The sequence below is a fragment of the Anolis sagrei genome, chromosome 10 (assembly GCF_037176765.1).
Source record: "Anolis sagrei isolate rAnoSag1 chromosome 10, rAnoSag1.mat, whole genome shotgun sequence".
Taxonomy (NCBI): domain Eukaryota; kingdom Metazoa; phylum Chordata; class Lepidosauria; order Squamata; family Dactyloidae; genus Anolis; species Anolis sagrei.
Window position 1 is genome coordinate 31,048,437 of NC_090030.1, and position 15,762 is coordinate 31,064,198.

A 15,762-nucleotide genomic window follows, 5' to 3' on the forward strand; every position below is an offset into this window, starting at 1 on the left:
GGAAGAGACCTCATGGGCCATCCAGTCCAACCCCATTCTGCCAAGAAGCAGGAATATTGCATTCAAAGCCCCCCTGACAGATGGCCATCCAGCCTCTGCTTAAAAGCTTCCAAAGAAGGAGCCTCCACCACACTCTGGGGCAGAGAGTTCCACTGCTGAACGGCTCTCACAGTCAGGAAGTTCTTCCTAATGTTCAGATGGAATCTCCTCTCTTTGCCCCACCCCAGCCATTCCACAGATATATTGTCCTAATTCCAACAGACCTCACTCCCTCTGAGGATGCTTGCCATAGATGCAGGCGAAACGTCAGGAGAGAATGCCTCTAGAACATGGCTCTATAGCCTGAAAAAACCCACAAGAACCTTCCTTTCTTTCCCTGCTGCTGACATTCCTCCTTCTTCTCTTTCCTTCCCTATCCCTGTAAAGAATTCCAAACTGAAGATCCCAGCAAAACAAAAAAGGGAGGAGGAGAGAAAGAGAGAGAAAGGGAGAGAGGGAGAGTTAGGAGGGGAGAGTCCAGCCCTGGACCACCACATGCCAACTTTGCAAAGAGATGAGTTGTCTCCTCATCCTTTGCCAGTGGATGCTGGGCCTCTCTCCTCTTTCCTGGGGACGGAAAGGCGTCTGCTTGGGGGCCTCCAAAGTGCCATCCTAAGCGACATCCTTTTCCTTGGCAACTCCCTTTTCCTGCGCCTCCCAAGGCCAAGACAAGCAGCCGAAGGAGCAGCCCAGGCTCAGACTCCGCTTCCCAGCTGAGGCAGGCGCAACCTAGTTGCTGCAAACTTTTTCCCCCCTCCAAATATATATATATTATTATTAATTTGGAGCAACTCCAAGAAGGGCAACATTTGCATCAAAGGAGGAAACAGAAGAGGGGGAAAGTGTCTTTTGCAAGGCAGAAGAAGAAGAAGGGAGTGAGAAAAGGAGAGGAGGGAGGACATCCTTTGGGATCCCCTTCCTTTCTTCCTTCCCTCTCTCCATCCAGAAGCACCTCAGGGTGGCTTCCTTTGGGAAGACTACTTCTTCCTCTTCTCCCCTTTGAAGTTGAATATGATCCCCAAACTCTGGGCTCCTCTGACCGCCTTCCTCCTCCTGCAGGGATTGCTGCAGCTCCAAGGTAAGGGCATTATGATTACTATTACTATTACTACTACTAATGCTACTATTACCTGGAAGGAAGTTGGTTTGCATCCACTGTGTTGTTGCTGCACAGTTTTGGTGAAGGCATCTGTAGAGAAAATATTGCTTTTTCTCCTTTCTCCCATTCCTTCTGTTATCCCTTCTTCTTGCTCTTCCTGCTCCTCTTCCTCTTTTTTCTCTTTCCTTTCCTCCTCCTCTTCTTCTCTTCCTCCTCTTCAATTCCCTCCTTCTCTTCTTCCTCCACTTCTTCTCTTTTCCCTTCTCCTCCTTTTCTTTCTCCTCCTCCTTCTCCTCCTCCTCTTCAGTTCTCTCCTTCTCTTCTTTCTCTACTTCTTCTCTTTTTCCTTTGCCTCCTCATTTTCTTCCTTCTTCTTCTCTTCCTCCTCTTCAATTACCTCCTTCTCTTCTTTCTCCACTTCTTCTCTTTTCCCTTCTCCTCCTTTTCTTTCTCCTCCTCCTCCTCCTCCTCCTTCTCTTCCTCCTCTCCAATTCCCTACTTCTCTTCTTTCTCCACTTCTTCTCTTTACCCTTCTTCTCCTTTTCTTCTTTCTTCTTCTTCTTCTTCTTCTTCTTCTTCTTCTTCCTCCTCCTCCTCCTCTTCTTCTTCTTCTCTTCCTCTTCAATTCCCCCTTCTCTTCTTTCTCCACTTCTTCTTTTTTCCCTTCTCCTACTCCTTTTCTTCCGTCTTCTTCTCTTCCTCCTCTTCAATTACCTCCTTCTCTTCTTTCTCCACTTCTTCTCTTTTCCCTTCTCCTCCTTTTCTTTCTCCTCCTCCTCCTCCTTCTCTTCCTCCTCTTCAGTTCTCTCCTCTTCTTTCTCTACTTCTTCTCTTTTTCCTTTGCCTCCTCATTTTCTTCCTTCTTCTTCTCTTCCTCCTCTTCAATTACCTCCTTCTCTTCTTTCTCCACTTCTTCTCTTTTCCCTTCTCCTCCTTTTCTTTCTCCTCCTCCTCCTCCTACTTCTCTTCCTCCTCTCCAATTCTCTCCTTCTCTTCTTTCTCCACTTCTTCTCTTTTCCCTTCTTCTCCTTTTTTTCTTTCTTCTTCCTCCTCCTCCTCTTCTCTTCCTCTTCAATTCCCCCTTTTTCTCCACTTCTTCTTCTTTCCCTCCTCCTCCTCCTCCTTTTCTTCCGTCTTCTTCTCTTCCTCCTCTTCAATTCCCTCCTCCCCTCCTTTCTCCATTTCTCTTTTTCTTCTCTTCCTCCTCTTTTATTTGCTTTCCCTTTTCTTTTTCCACTTCTCCTTCTCTTTCTCCCTTCCTTCCTTCTTCTCCTATTTCTCTTCAATTATTTTCTATTCTTTCTTCACTTCTTTTTTCTCCTCTTCCTCACCTTCCAACCCCCTTTCTGCCTCCTCCTCCTCCTTCTTCTTATTCTTCTCTTCTTCCTCCTCTTTTATTCCCCCTCTTCTTTCTCCACTTCTTCTTTCTCCTTCGTCCTCTTCTTCACCTTCCTACCCCTTTCCTCCTCTTTCCCTCTTTTATTCCTTTTTCTCCTCTTCCTCCTCTTCAATTCCATCCCCTTCTTCCTCCACTTCTTCTCTTTTTCCATCTCCTCCTTTTCTTCCTTCTTCTTCTCTTCTTCTTTTATTCCCTCCTTCTCTTTCTCCACTTCTCTTTTTCTCTTCTTTCTTGTCTTCCTACCCCACTTTCCTCCTCTTTCTTCCTTTTCTTTCTTTTTCTTCTTCTCCTCTTCCTCCTCATTTATTCCCTCTTCCTCTTTTTTCGCCACTTCTTCTCTTTTTCCTCCTCCTCTTCCTTCCTCCCTTTTCTCCCTTATCTTTTATTCCCTCTTCCTCTTTTTTCTCAACTTTTTCTCTTTCTCTTCTTTCTTTTTCTTCCTTCTTCTCGTCTTTCTCCACTTCTTTTTTTCTCCTTTCTCCACTTCTCCTCTTCCTCCTCTTTTATTCCCTCCTCTTTTTTCTCCAACTCTTCTCTTTTTCTTCTCTTCCTCAATTTCCTACTCACTTTCCTCCTCTTTCTTCCTTGTCTTCCTTCTTCTTCTTCTCTTCCTCTTCATTTCACCTCTTCTTTCTCCACTTCCTTTTCTTTCTCCTCCTTTCCTCTTTTTCTTCACCTTCCTACCTTTTCCCTTACTGTTTTTTCTTTTTCTTCCTCCTCCTCCTTCCTCTTCAGTTCCTTCCTTTTCTTTCTCCGCTTCTCTTTTCTCCTCCTTTCCTCCCCCTTCCTTCTCTTTCTCCTTCTCTTCTTCCTCTTTCTTGTTCTTCCAAGAAGAAATGGATAAATATAAAGGGTAGAGTGTGTTTCCATGTTTCCAATGAGGCAGAAGTTACACATTGAGATCAGTTTACTGGAAAATGCCACAATTCATTGCATGCAATCAACTTTTTATCCATTTGCAAGTGAATGTTTGGAGAGGATTGTCTTATTTTGGAATAGAGGCAACTTGGTTGAAATAGGGTGCTAGTCTAGTTGGCTCTTGTCTTGACCCAATCAGACTTGATGCCCTTCTTTTTCCAATATCTTATGCAGTACTTGCTAAATCCACCCACATCTTGGTATGGCTCAGCCTGATATGAAATGAACGAGAGAGTGTTCTCTGGAAGTGAGTGAAGGTAGTGTGTATCCCATCATCCATGGTCCATCCTCCATTGAAGTACACCAGGACCTGAAGTGCACCATGTAGGGTCTGTGTGCCAAGTTTGGTCCAGGTCCGTCGTGCATGGGGGTCGCAGTGGTCTCTGGAAGTGAGTGAAAGTAGTGCATATCCCATCATCCATGGTTCATCATTGAAGTACACCAGGACCTGAAGTGCACAATGTAGGGTCTGTGTGCACAGTTTGGTCCAGGTCTGTCATACATGGGGGTCGCAGTGGTCTCTGGAAGTGAGTGAAAGTAGTGCATATCCCATCATCCATGGTTCATCATTGAAGTACACCAGGACCTGAAGTGCACCATGTAGGGTCTGTGTGCACAGTTTCGTCCAGGTCTGTCATACATGGGAGTCGCAGTGGTCTCTGGAAGTGAGTGAAAGTAGTGCATATCCCATCATCCATGGTTCATCATTGAAGTACACCAGGACCTGAAGTGCACCATGTAGGGTCTGTGTGCACAGTTTCGTCCAGGTCTGTCATACATGGGGGTCGCAGTGGTCTCTGGAAGTGAGTGAAAGTAGTGCATATCCCATCATCCATGGTTCATCATTGAAGTACACCAGGACCTGAAGTGCACAATGTAGGGTCTGTGTGCACAGTTTGGTCCAGGTCTGTCATACATGGGGGTCGCAGTGGTCTCTGGAAGTGAGTGAAAGTAGTGCATATCCCATCATCCATGGTTCATCATTGAAGTACACCAGGACCTGAAGTGCACCATGTAGGGTCTGTGTGCCAAGTTTGGTCCAGGTCCGTCGTGCATGGGGGTCGCAGTGGTCTCTGGAAGTGAGTGAAAGTAGTGCATATCCCATCATCCATGGTTCGTCATTGAAGTACACCAGGACCTGAAGTGCACAATGTAGGGTCTGTGTGCACAGTTTGGTCCAGGTCTGTCATACATGGGGGTCGCAGTGGTCTCTGGAAGTGAGTGAAAGTAGTGCATATCCCATCATCCATGGTTCATCATTGAAGTACACCAGGACCTGAAGTGCACCATGTAGGGTCTGTGTGCACAGTTTCGTCCAGGTCTGTCATACATGGGAGTCGCAGTGGTCTCTGGAAGTGAGTGAAAGTAGTGCATATCCCATCATCCATGGTTCATCATTGAAGTACACCAGGACCTGAAGTGCACCATGTAGGGTCTGTGTGCACAGTTTGGTCCAGGTCTGTCATACATGGGGGTCGCAGTGATCTCTGGAAGTGAGTGAAGGTAGTGCATATCCCATCATCCATGGTCCATCCTCCGCCGAAGTGCATCAGGACCTGAAGTGCACCATGTGGGGTCTGTGTGCCAAGTTTGATCCAGCTCCGTCATGCATGGGGATCGCAGCGGACTCTAGAAGTCAGTGAAAGTTCTGCAAATCCCATCCTTCATTGTCTTTCCATAGCGAGCACAAGGTGTATTGGAAATTGAAGTCATTGAGAAGGGCATTGCTTGTTTTTGGATGCTTGGTAATATAACTTAGGAAATCTGTACCGCTGTTTATTAGAAAAATGCCAGTCTAATAATAATAATAATAATAATAATAATAATAATAATAATAATAATCTTTATTTATACCCCAACACCATCTCCCCCAACGGGGACTCGGGGCGGCTTACATGAGGCCAAGTCCAAACAACAAGTTATAATACAATACAATACAATACAATACAATACAATACAATACAATACAATACAATACAATACAATACAATAAGAACCAAAACGCAAGCAACAACACAGTAAAATACAAAAACATATGAATGCACTAAGCAATGTACACAAAACATAACATGCAATGAACAATCAGAATAACAGTTAGTGGGCTGTATGTACAATTAAATGATAAAAAACTCAGGGTGAGATAAAAGGACCAGACTGGATGGTCATGGGGGGCCTGTGTGCCAAATGTTGTCCAGGCCCATCATTCGTAGGGGTCATAGTGGTCATTTGAATTCGGATCCAAAGCAGGTCCCACCTGCTACTAAGGAGGCTGTCGAGGTCCTGAACCGGTGCTTGGCCGCTGTAACGGTCTGGATGAGGGCGAACAAATTGAAACTGAATCTAGGCAAGTCGCAAGGCCGAACAGGGCATAGGGTTACAGCCTGTGTTGGACGGGGTCGCACTCCCCCTGAAGACGCAGGTTCGCAGTTTGGGAGTGATCCTGGACTCATCGCTGAGCCTGGAACCCCAAGTTTCGGCGGTGACCAGGGGAGCATTCGCACAATTAAAACTTGTGCGCCAGCTGCGCCCATACCTTGGGAAGTCTGACTTGGCCACGGTAGTCCACGCGCTGGTTACATCCCGTATAGACTACTGAAACGCTTTCTACGTGGGGTTGCCTATGAAGACTGCTCGGAAGCTACAAATGGTCCAACGATCGGTAGCCAAGTTGTTAACAGGAGCGGCACTCAGGGAGCGTACAACTCCTCTGTTGCGCCAGCTCCACTGGCTGCCAATCTGGCACAATTCAAAGTGCTGGCTTTAGCCTTTAAAGACCTAAACAGTTCTGGCCCGACCTATCTGTCCGAATGTATCACCCCCTATGAACCAGTTAGGACATTAAGATCGTCCGGGGAGGCCCTGCTCTCGATCCCGCCAGCCTCACAAGCATGGCTGGTGGGGACGAGAGACAGGGCCTTCTCAGTGGTGGCCCCTCGGCTGTGGAACGCCCTTCCCGCAGACATTAGATCGGCCCCCTCCCTGCTGGCGTTCAGGAGAAGAGTGAAGACCTGGCTCTTTGAACAGGTGTTTAATTAAGCAGTGCAATTAATTGATTGATCTTGGAACTTGGAGTAATGGACGAGGAGATGGGATTATGACTTTACTGATGAGACGTGATGGATTAGTTATATGGATGTATTGATGTTATATTGATGTACTGATGTATTGTTATATCGATGTAGTTGCCTTGGTTACTGTTTTAAATGCTAATGTTGTGCACTTTGTATATTGACCCGGTTGTAAACCGCACTGAGTCGCCTACGGGCTGAGAGAGTGCGGTATACAAATAAAGTAAATAAATAAATAAATCATCCATGGTCAATTCTCTGCCAAAGTGCAACAGGACCTGAAGTGCACCATGGGGGGGGGGGGGGCGTCTGTGTACCAAGTTTGGTCCAGGTCCGTCATGCTTGGGGGTCGCAGTGGTCTCTGGAAGTGAGTGAAGGTAATGCAAATGCCATCATTCATGGTCTGTCCTCCCCCAAACTGTGCCAGGATGTAAAGTGGGGCCTCTGTGTGTCAAGTTTGGTCTTGATCTGCCATTGGTGTGATTTGCAGTGATATCAGGAATTGAGTGAAGTTACTGCAAGTCCCAATCATTCATTGAAGCGAATTAAAACACATGTGTATTGGAATGCAAGGTTGTGTCAAAATGTCAAGTCAACTACTTTTCGAGTTTTGCGAGCACAAACATATGAAGCCTATTTTTATATATATATAGCTGTCCCCTGCCAGGCGTTGCTATGGCCCAGTCTGGTGATCTGGAAAATAAAGTAATGAGAAAGTGTTCGCTTCTAATCTATGTAATTTCTTTCTGCTTGTGGGTAAACAATATTTTTTGCTGTTTCTTTGTCAGTGTTGATGTGGAGAGTGTCTGGTTTGCCTCCTCTGGAACATGCAACATATCATTGTCCTGCTTCAGGGGTCCCTTTCAAATCTATGAGAGTATATCTCTCTGTCTGTGATTCGTATATCTATCTATATCTATGGTTGGATGGCTCTTTGTCAGGAGGGCTTTGATTATGTTTTCTTGTCCTGATGAAGGGAGTTGGACTGGATGGCCTTAAGTATTTTCTGCTGGTCATGGGGATTCTCTATGGGAAGTTTGCCCTAATCTGTTGTTAGTGGGGTTCAGAATGATTGTAGGTGAACTATAAATTCCAGAAACTACAAATCCCAAATGCCAAGGTCTATTTCCCCCAAACTCCATCTGTGTTCCTAATTGGGCATATGGAATATTCGTGCCAAGTTTGGTCCAGATCCATTATTGTTTGAGTCCAAAGTGCTTTCTAGATATAGGTGAACTACAACTCCCAAACTCAAGGCCAATGCCCACCAAACCCTTCTAGTGTTTTCTGTTGGTCAGGGAATTCTGTGTGGCATGTTGGGTTCAATTCCATTGTTGATGGAGTTCAGAATGCCCTTTGATTGTAGGTGAACTATAAATCCCAGCAACTACAACTCCCAAATGACAAAATCAATTTTTTTGAGTGATGGTCACTCCTTGGGTTTGTCGCTGTCTTGTGGCCAAATTTGGCGACAATTCGTCTAGTGGTTTTTGAGTTATGTTAATCCCACAAGCGAACATTACATTTTTATTTATATAGAGATAACCCAGAATTTGTTAAATTTCACTAAAGTTTGCATCTGGATCCCATAGCACTGAGCCATGGCCGTTCAAGTGGAGTAAAGCTGCATTAATTCCAAAGTGTAGACGCAATCTAACAAGTGAGCGTAAACATTGGGCACTTTTAATTGTATCACTTTCTCAGTATGAGCAACTTTGTGTCTCAATTTGTAGAAAAAGAGGAATAACAACAACCACAACGAGAAACAGTTGCCTGATATTGTTAAATTAGTCACAATTGTGATTGTCCTTCCCACAACTAACTTTACTGAGCATTAGATCCATCGGTAATTGGGAAAAGTGTGAATTAATTTTCTGTAAAAGGTGGTTTCACTAATTATTATTATTATTATTATTATTATTATTAGGGTTAGAAGGCAGGATCATCAAGTTTGCAGACGACACCAAACTGGGAGGGATAGCCAATGCTCCAGGGGACAGGAGCAGGATTCAAAACGATCTTGACAGATTAGAGAGATGATTGGCCAAAACTAACAAAATGAAGTTCAACAGTGACAAATGCAAGATACTCCACTTTGGCAGAAAAAATGAAATGCAAAGATACAGAATGGGGGATGCCTGGCTCGAGAGCAGTACGTGTGAAAAAGATCTTGGAGTCCTCGTGGACAACAAGTTAAACATGAGCCAACAATGTGATGTGGCGGCAAAAAAAGCCAATGGGATTTTGGCCTGCATCAAGAGGAGCCTAGTGTCTAGATCCAGGGAAGTCCTGCTCCCCATGCTCTATTCCGCTTTGGTTAGACCACACCTGGAATATTGTCTCCAATTCTGGGCACCACAATTCAAGAGAGATATTGACTCTAAGCTGGAATGTGTCCAGAGGAGGGCGATTAAAATGATCAAGGGTCTGGAGAACAAGCCCTATGAGGAGCGGCTTAAGGAGCTGGACATGTTTAGCCTGAAAAAGAAGGCTGAGAGGAGATATGATAGCCATGTATAAATATGTGAGAGGAAGCCACAGGGAGGAGGGAGCAAGCTTGTTTTCTGCTTCCTTGGAGACTAGGACGCGGAACAATGGCTTCAAACTACAAGAGAGGAGATTCCATCTGAACATGAGGAAGAACTTCCTGACTGTGAGAGCCGTTCAGCAGTGGAACTCTCTGCCCCGGAGTGTGGTGGAGGCTTTGTGAGTGCGTGTTTCATTCTGAGATCCCGCAGGATCTGTCAGGGGTGATTTGAATGCAATATTCCCGCTTCTTGGCAGAATGGGGTTGGACTGGATGGCCCAGGAGGTCTCTTCCAACTCTTTGATTCTTTGATTCTATTATTATTATTATTATTATTATTATTATTATTATTATTATTATTGCATTCTACCTTCCTCTCAAGATAGGGACTTCAATCAGCTCACCATTTAAAAGAACTATTCAATTGAAAACATATATAAAAATAGAATTACTGTATTAAAACAATCCAACTCAGTAAAAGAATATAATACAAAAATAGTTTAGGTAAAACAGTGCAGCATCTCTGAGCCTGTTCTTTGGAAGTTTTCTGTTTTGGAACCTTTCCTGAATTAAAAAAGTTTAGGGTATGTTGGTATTTGCCTGGAAAGTAACTTTGCTGGGAAATTCCAGGGATCACTGCTTTAAAAAGTAACTTCTCTCAAGTTCCGAGAGAACCCGACAACACAGCTCTTCCCCCATTTTGGTGTTGTACCTGTTTCTGTAATTCAGGTTTGGAGAGACAACCTTATCTAAGGGTTTTTGTGAGAAAATGTATTATTCAGAGAAGGTTTGTAGTTTCCATGTGTCATTTCCAATTCATGGTAACCCTGTCCTAGGTTTCTATGAGACTGAGAGAGTGTGACTTGTCACAGATGTGTTCCAGTTGTCCGAAAGATAAGTAGGTAGATAGGCAGACAGGCAGACACATGGATAGGCTGATACATGGATGGATAGATAGGTAGGTAGGTAGGTAGGTAGGTAGATAGATAGATAGATGTCTAAATGAACAAATTGATACATTGATTGATAGATAGATGGATGGACGGATGGACAGATGGATGGACGGATAGCTGTATATATGAATAGATTGATGGATGGGTGGATGGATACATGAACAGATTGATACATGGATGGATGGATGGATGGATGGATAGATAGATAGATAGATAGATAGATAGATAGATAGATGTATACATGAACACATTGATGGATGGATAGATGGATAGATGGATGATGGATGGATAGATAGATAGATAGATAGATAGATACATGAACAGACTGATACATGGATAGATGTATGGACGGATGGACAGACAGACATGGATTGATTGGTACATGGATGGATGGATGGATGGATGGATGGATGGATGGATGGATCGACGGATGGATGGATGGATACATGGATGGATGGATAGGTAGACAGACAGACAGATAGATGCGTGGATGGATGGATAGATAGACAGAGATAGATAGAGAGATAGATAGATAGATAGATAGATCAATAGACATGGATGGATGGGTACATGGATGGATGGACAGACAGACAGATAGACAGATGGATGAGTGGATGGATGGATAGACATGGATGGATTGATACGTGGATGGATGGATGGATTAGGTAGACAGATAGATGCGTGGATGGATGGATGGATGGATGGATGGATGGATGGATAGAGATAGATAGATAGATAGATAGATCAATAGACATGGATAGATTGGTACATGGATGGATAGACAGACGGACGGACGGATGAGTGGATGGATGGACAGACATGGATGGATTGATACATGGATGGATGGATGAATGGATGGATGAATGGATAGGTAGACAGATAGATGCGTGGATGGATGGATGGATGGATGGATAGATAGATAGATAGATAGATAGATAGATAGATAGAGATGGCCAGCAGCCACTCACTCTTCCAAGACATTTTAAGAAGGCTTCCCACTTCCAGGTAAGGAAGACCAATGATATCCTGGATGAGGAGAGGTAACTGGTAGTAGTTTTCAGGGAATGAGGGTTTTCTTTTTGCCTGCTGGGGGATTAATAGAAAAGATTAAACTGTGATGCCGAAAAGCAGAAGAGGAAGCGAGATTGGCTCCCGCTTACTTTCATGTTGGATGGGTTTTCATATCGGGAGGGCCCTTACTGTTACGAGCTTTTGAAGATAACGAAAAAACGCCAAAAGAATGGAAGGGAAACAATTCTGAACACAACTCTAATCAATATGCTATATATGCACTATACAGCCCCCCCCCCCCCCCGATGGCACAGAAGTTTAAACTGCTGTGCTGCCGAACTTGCTGACTGAAAGGTTGGCAATTCAAATCTTGGAAGTGGGATGAGCTCCCGCTGTTAGGCCCAGCTTCTGCCAACCTTGCAGTTCAAAAACATGCAAATGTGAGTAGATCAATAGGGAAGGTAACGTTGCTCCATGCCGTCATGCTGGCCACATGACCTTGGAGGTGTCTATGGACAACGCTGGCTCTTCAGCTTAGAAATGGAGATGAGCACCACCCGCCAGAGTCGGTCATGACTAGACTTAATGTCAGGGGAAACCTTTACCTATGCGCTATACAGACACACATTGAGCTATGGCACTTAAAACAGTGTTAATGCTGCATTAATGCTTCGGTGCAAATGCGTCCTTAGCTGGTCTTAGGGTGGTGACAACAGGTGGCATCTCATGGTAGAGGTCCATTCATTTCCCATCATAGCAAAGAAATGAGGGAGAACTTTACGGAAAGGGAAACTCTGTTGGTATTCTGTGGTTTTGACCCCAAAGAAGGAGGGAATTGAATGCTTCCTGCCGTTGTCTGGAGGGAAGGTGCGTGGGGCGCAGATGCGTCGGTGGGGAATCCTCCAGCCTGAAGTTGAACCGTTGCAGAGTTCAGTTTGGTTTCCTTTATAGACGCAACTATTTCAAAAATGCTGTCAGCTTAATTGGAGGAGATGTGCTGCGAGATGGTTCCAATTACAAGGCTTGCTTTGCCACACTTTGAAGCCAAATAGAAAGGGTGCGACAGCCGAGGCAATCCCAATGTCAGCCACTAGATGGTGCTGAAATGCCCCTCCCCTCTTTTTCCAGGTGATAGGTCGGAACAGGTAAGGGACCTAAGTAGCCTAAATAATAATAATAATAATAATAATAATAATAATAATAATAATAATAATAATAATAATAGGTTAAACCCCTGTGCCAGCAGGACTGAAGACCGACAGGTCGCAGGTTCGAATCCAGGGAGAGCATGGATGAGCTCCCTCTATCAGCTTCAGCTCCTCATGCGGGGACATGAGAGAAACTTCCCACAAGGATGGTAAAAACACCAAAACATCCGAGCGTCCCCTGGGCAACATCCTTGCAGATGGCCAATTCTCTCACACCAGAAGCGACGCAGTTTCTCAAGTCGCTCCTGACACGACTAATAATAATAATAATCTTTATTTATACCCCGCCACCATCTCCCCACTGGGGACTCGGGGCGGCTTACATGGGCCAAAATTAACAAAATGAAGTTCAACAGTGACAAATGCAAGATACTCCACTTTGGCAGGAAAAACGAAATGCAAAGATACAGAATGGGGGACAATGCCTGGCTCGAGAGCAGTACGTGTGAAAAAAATCTTGGAGTCCTCGTGGACAACAAGTTAAACATGAGCCAGGAATGTGATGTGGCGGCAAAAAAAGCCAATGGGATTTTGTCCTGCATCAATAGGAGCCTAGTGTCTAGATCTAGGGAAGTCATGCTCCCCATGCTCTATTCCGCCTTGGTTAGACCACACCTGGAATATTGTGTCCAATTCTGGGCACCGCAATTGAAGAGAGAGATTGACAAGCTGGAATGTGTCCAGAGGAGGGCGACTAAAATGATCAAGGGTCTGGAGAACAAGCCCTATGAGGAGCGGCTTAAGGAGCTGGGCATGTTTAGCCTGAAGAAGAGAAGGCTGAGAGGAGATATGATAGCCATGTATAAATATGTGAGAGGAAGCCACAGGGAGGAGGAGGGAGCAAGCTTGTTTTCTGCTTCCCTGGAGACTAGGACGCAATGGAACAATGGCTTCAAACTTCAAGAGAGGAGATTCCATCTGAACATGAGGAAGAAATTCCTGACTGTGAGAGCCGTTCAGCAGTGGAACTCTCTGCCCTGGAGTGTGGTGGAGGCTCCTTCTTTGGAAGCTTTTAAACAGAGGCTGGATGGCCATTTGTCAGGGGTGATTAGAATGCAATATTCCTGCTTCTTGGCAGAATGGGGTTGGACTGGATGGTCCACGAGGTCTCTTCCAACTCTTTGATTCTATGATTCTATGAGACCAAGCCCAGACAACAAGTTACAACAGGATAAAACTGAAAATGCAAACAATAAACAACATCATAATTACATAGCACATATGAATACATAACAATATAAAATTACAATAAACACAATCACAAAAGCACCAGGTCCTCTTTGGTCTTGGAAGATAAACATTGGTTTTGGGTGCCTTCACATCATTTCCAAATTATGACAAGCATATCATGGAGTTTTCTTGGCAAAATTGGTCCAGAAGGGTTTTTGCCACTGTTTTCCTCTGAGGCTGAGAGAGTGTGGCTTGGGCAAGGTCATCCAATGGGTTGTTATGGCCAAGTGGGGATCTCAACCCAGGTCTTTGGAAGCGTATATACAGGTCATTGGAAAGTATAGTTTATTTATTTATTTTCTATATTTATACCCCACCCTTCTCACCCCCGGAAGTGGGGACTCAGGGCGGCCTCACAATAACTACCATACGATGCCATCACCATCATAAAACATTCACAGATTTATTTATTTATTTATTGTGTCAGGGCAACCAGTCGATTATATTACATTTCTAACAGAACAAAGCAAACAAACAGACAAAATACAAAATGTGTGAGTTTGGTAGTTGCTTAAATGTCCTTTGACCAGTATCTGGCCCCTTGGAGTGCTTCTGGTGTTGCCGCAAGAAGGTCCTCCATTGTGCATGTGGCAGGGCTCAGGGTGCATTGCAGCAGGTGGTCAGTGGTTTGCTCCTCTCCGCACTCGCATGTCGTGGATTCCACTTTGTGGCCCCATTTCTGAAGGTTGGCTCTGCATCTCGTGGTGCCAGAGCGCAGTCTGTTCAGCACCTTCCAAGTCGCCCAGTCCTCTGTGTGCCCAGGAGGGAGTCTCTCGTTTGGTATTAGCCATTGGTTGAGGTTCTGGGTTTGAGCCTGCCACTTTTGGACTCTCGCTTGCTGAGGTGTTCCAGCGAGTGTCTCTGTAGATCTAAGAAAACTATGTCTGGATTTAAGTCGTTGACGTGCTGGCTGATACCCAAACAGGGGATGAGCTGGAGATGTCTCTGCCTTGGTCTTTTCACTATTGGCTGCTACTTCCCGGCGGATGACAGGTGGGTGCTAGAAACAATATCATACGAAAGCTGACTGGCACAATCTGGGGATCACAACCAGACACAGTGAAGACATCTGCCCTTGCGCTATGCTACTCTGCTGCTGAGTATGCATGCCCAGTGTGGAACACATCTCATCACACTAAAACAGTGGATGTGGCTCTTCATGAGACATGCCGCATTATCACAGGGTGTCTGCGCCCTACACCGCTGGAGAAACTACACTGCTTAGCCGGTATTGCACCACCTGACATCCGCCGGGAAGTAGCAGCCAAGAGTGAAAGGACCAAGGCAGAGACATCTCCAGCTCATCCCCTGTTTGGGTATCAGCTAGCACGTCAACGACTTAAATCAAGAAATAGTTTTCTTAGATCTACAGAGACACTCGCTGGAACACCTCAGCAAGCGAGAGTCCAAAAGTGGCAGGCTCAAACCCAGCACCCTCTGACCTACAAGAAGCACTGCCTGAACATCAGCGAGTGTCTCTGTAGATCTAAGAAAACTATGTCTGGATTTAAGTCGCTGACGTGCTGGCTGATACCCAAACAAGGGATGAGCTGGAGATGTCTCTGCCTTGGTCCTTTCACTATTGGCTGCTACTTCCCGGTGGATGTCAGGTGGTGCAATACCGGCTAAGCAGTGTAATTTCTCCAGTGGTGTAGGGCGCAGACACCCCGTGATAATGCGGCATGTCTCATTAAGAGCCACATCCACTGTTTTAGCGTGGTGAGATGTGTTCCACACTGGGCATGCATACTCAGCAGCAGAGTAGCACAGGGAAGGGCAGATGTCTTCACTGTGTCTGGTTGTGATTCACATTCAGAGATACATTAGAAACATTAAAACAATTAGTTAAAAACAATTGATTGCACATTAGTTGAGGTATCAAAAAGATTAAAAGCAAATTTTAAAAATATTGAAAATAATAGATAAGCAATCTGAAAAATCCGGTACACCTAAAATGAATTCAGCACTCTGTTAAATGCTCAGACTTTCAAAACTTTTTAAAAACCTATTGGATGGGGAAAGTCTCCATTTGCAGATGGAAAGACAGCAAGACCATTTGATCTTGGAGTGGGACAGTAAAAAGGGACTATTATTATTATTATTATTATTATTATTATTGTCCCTGTACAAACAAAGGCCCAAATGATTCATTGGAACTTATGTCACAAGTGCCACCTGCCAGCAGTAAAGAATTGGTGGGATCACAAACCTGCAAAGGTAGTAGAAAATGAACACACAAAAATACTGTGGGACTTTCGAACCAGACTGACAAAGTTTTGGAACACAATACACCACACATCATGATTGTGG

At 44.7% G+C, this 15,762-nt stretch overlaps 1 protein-coding gene across 2 annotated transcripts in view; it reads left to right on the top strand.

The window, feature by feature from the left end:
* Positions 1–490: 490 nt before the first annotated feature.
* The window catches only part of LOC132763093 (vascular endothelial growth factor receptor kdr-like), a 290,667-nt gene continuing 275,395 nt past the window's right edge, over positions 491–15,762 (top strand). Inside the window, exon 1 of one of the 2 annotated variants that reach the window (XM_067471671.1) lies at positions 491–1,117. In XM_067471671.1, the coding sequence (XP_067327772.1) occupies positions 1,051–1,117 (67 nt within the window). In that variant the 5' untranslated portion in view covers positions 491–1,050. The remainder of the gene's footprint in view (positions 1,118–15,762) is intronic. The other variant, XM_067471670.1, reaches the window with a different exon arrangement.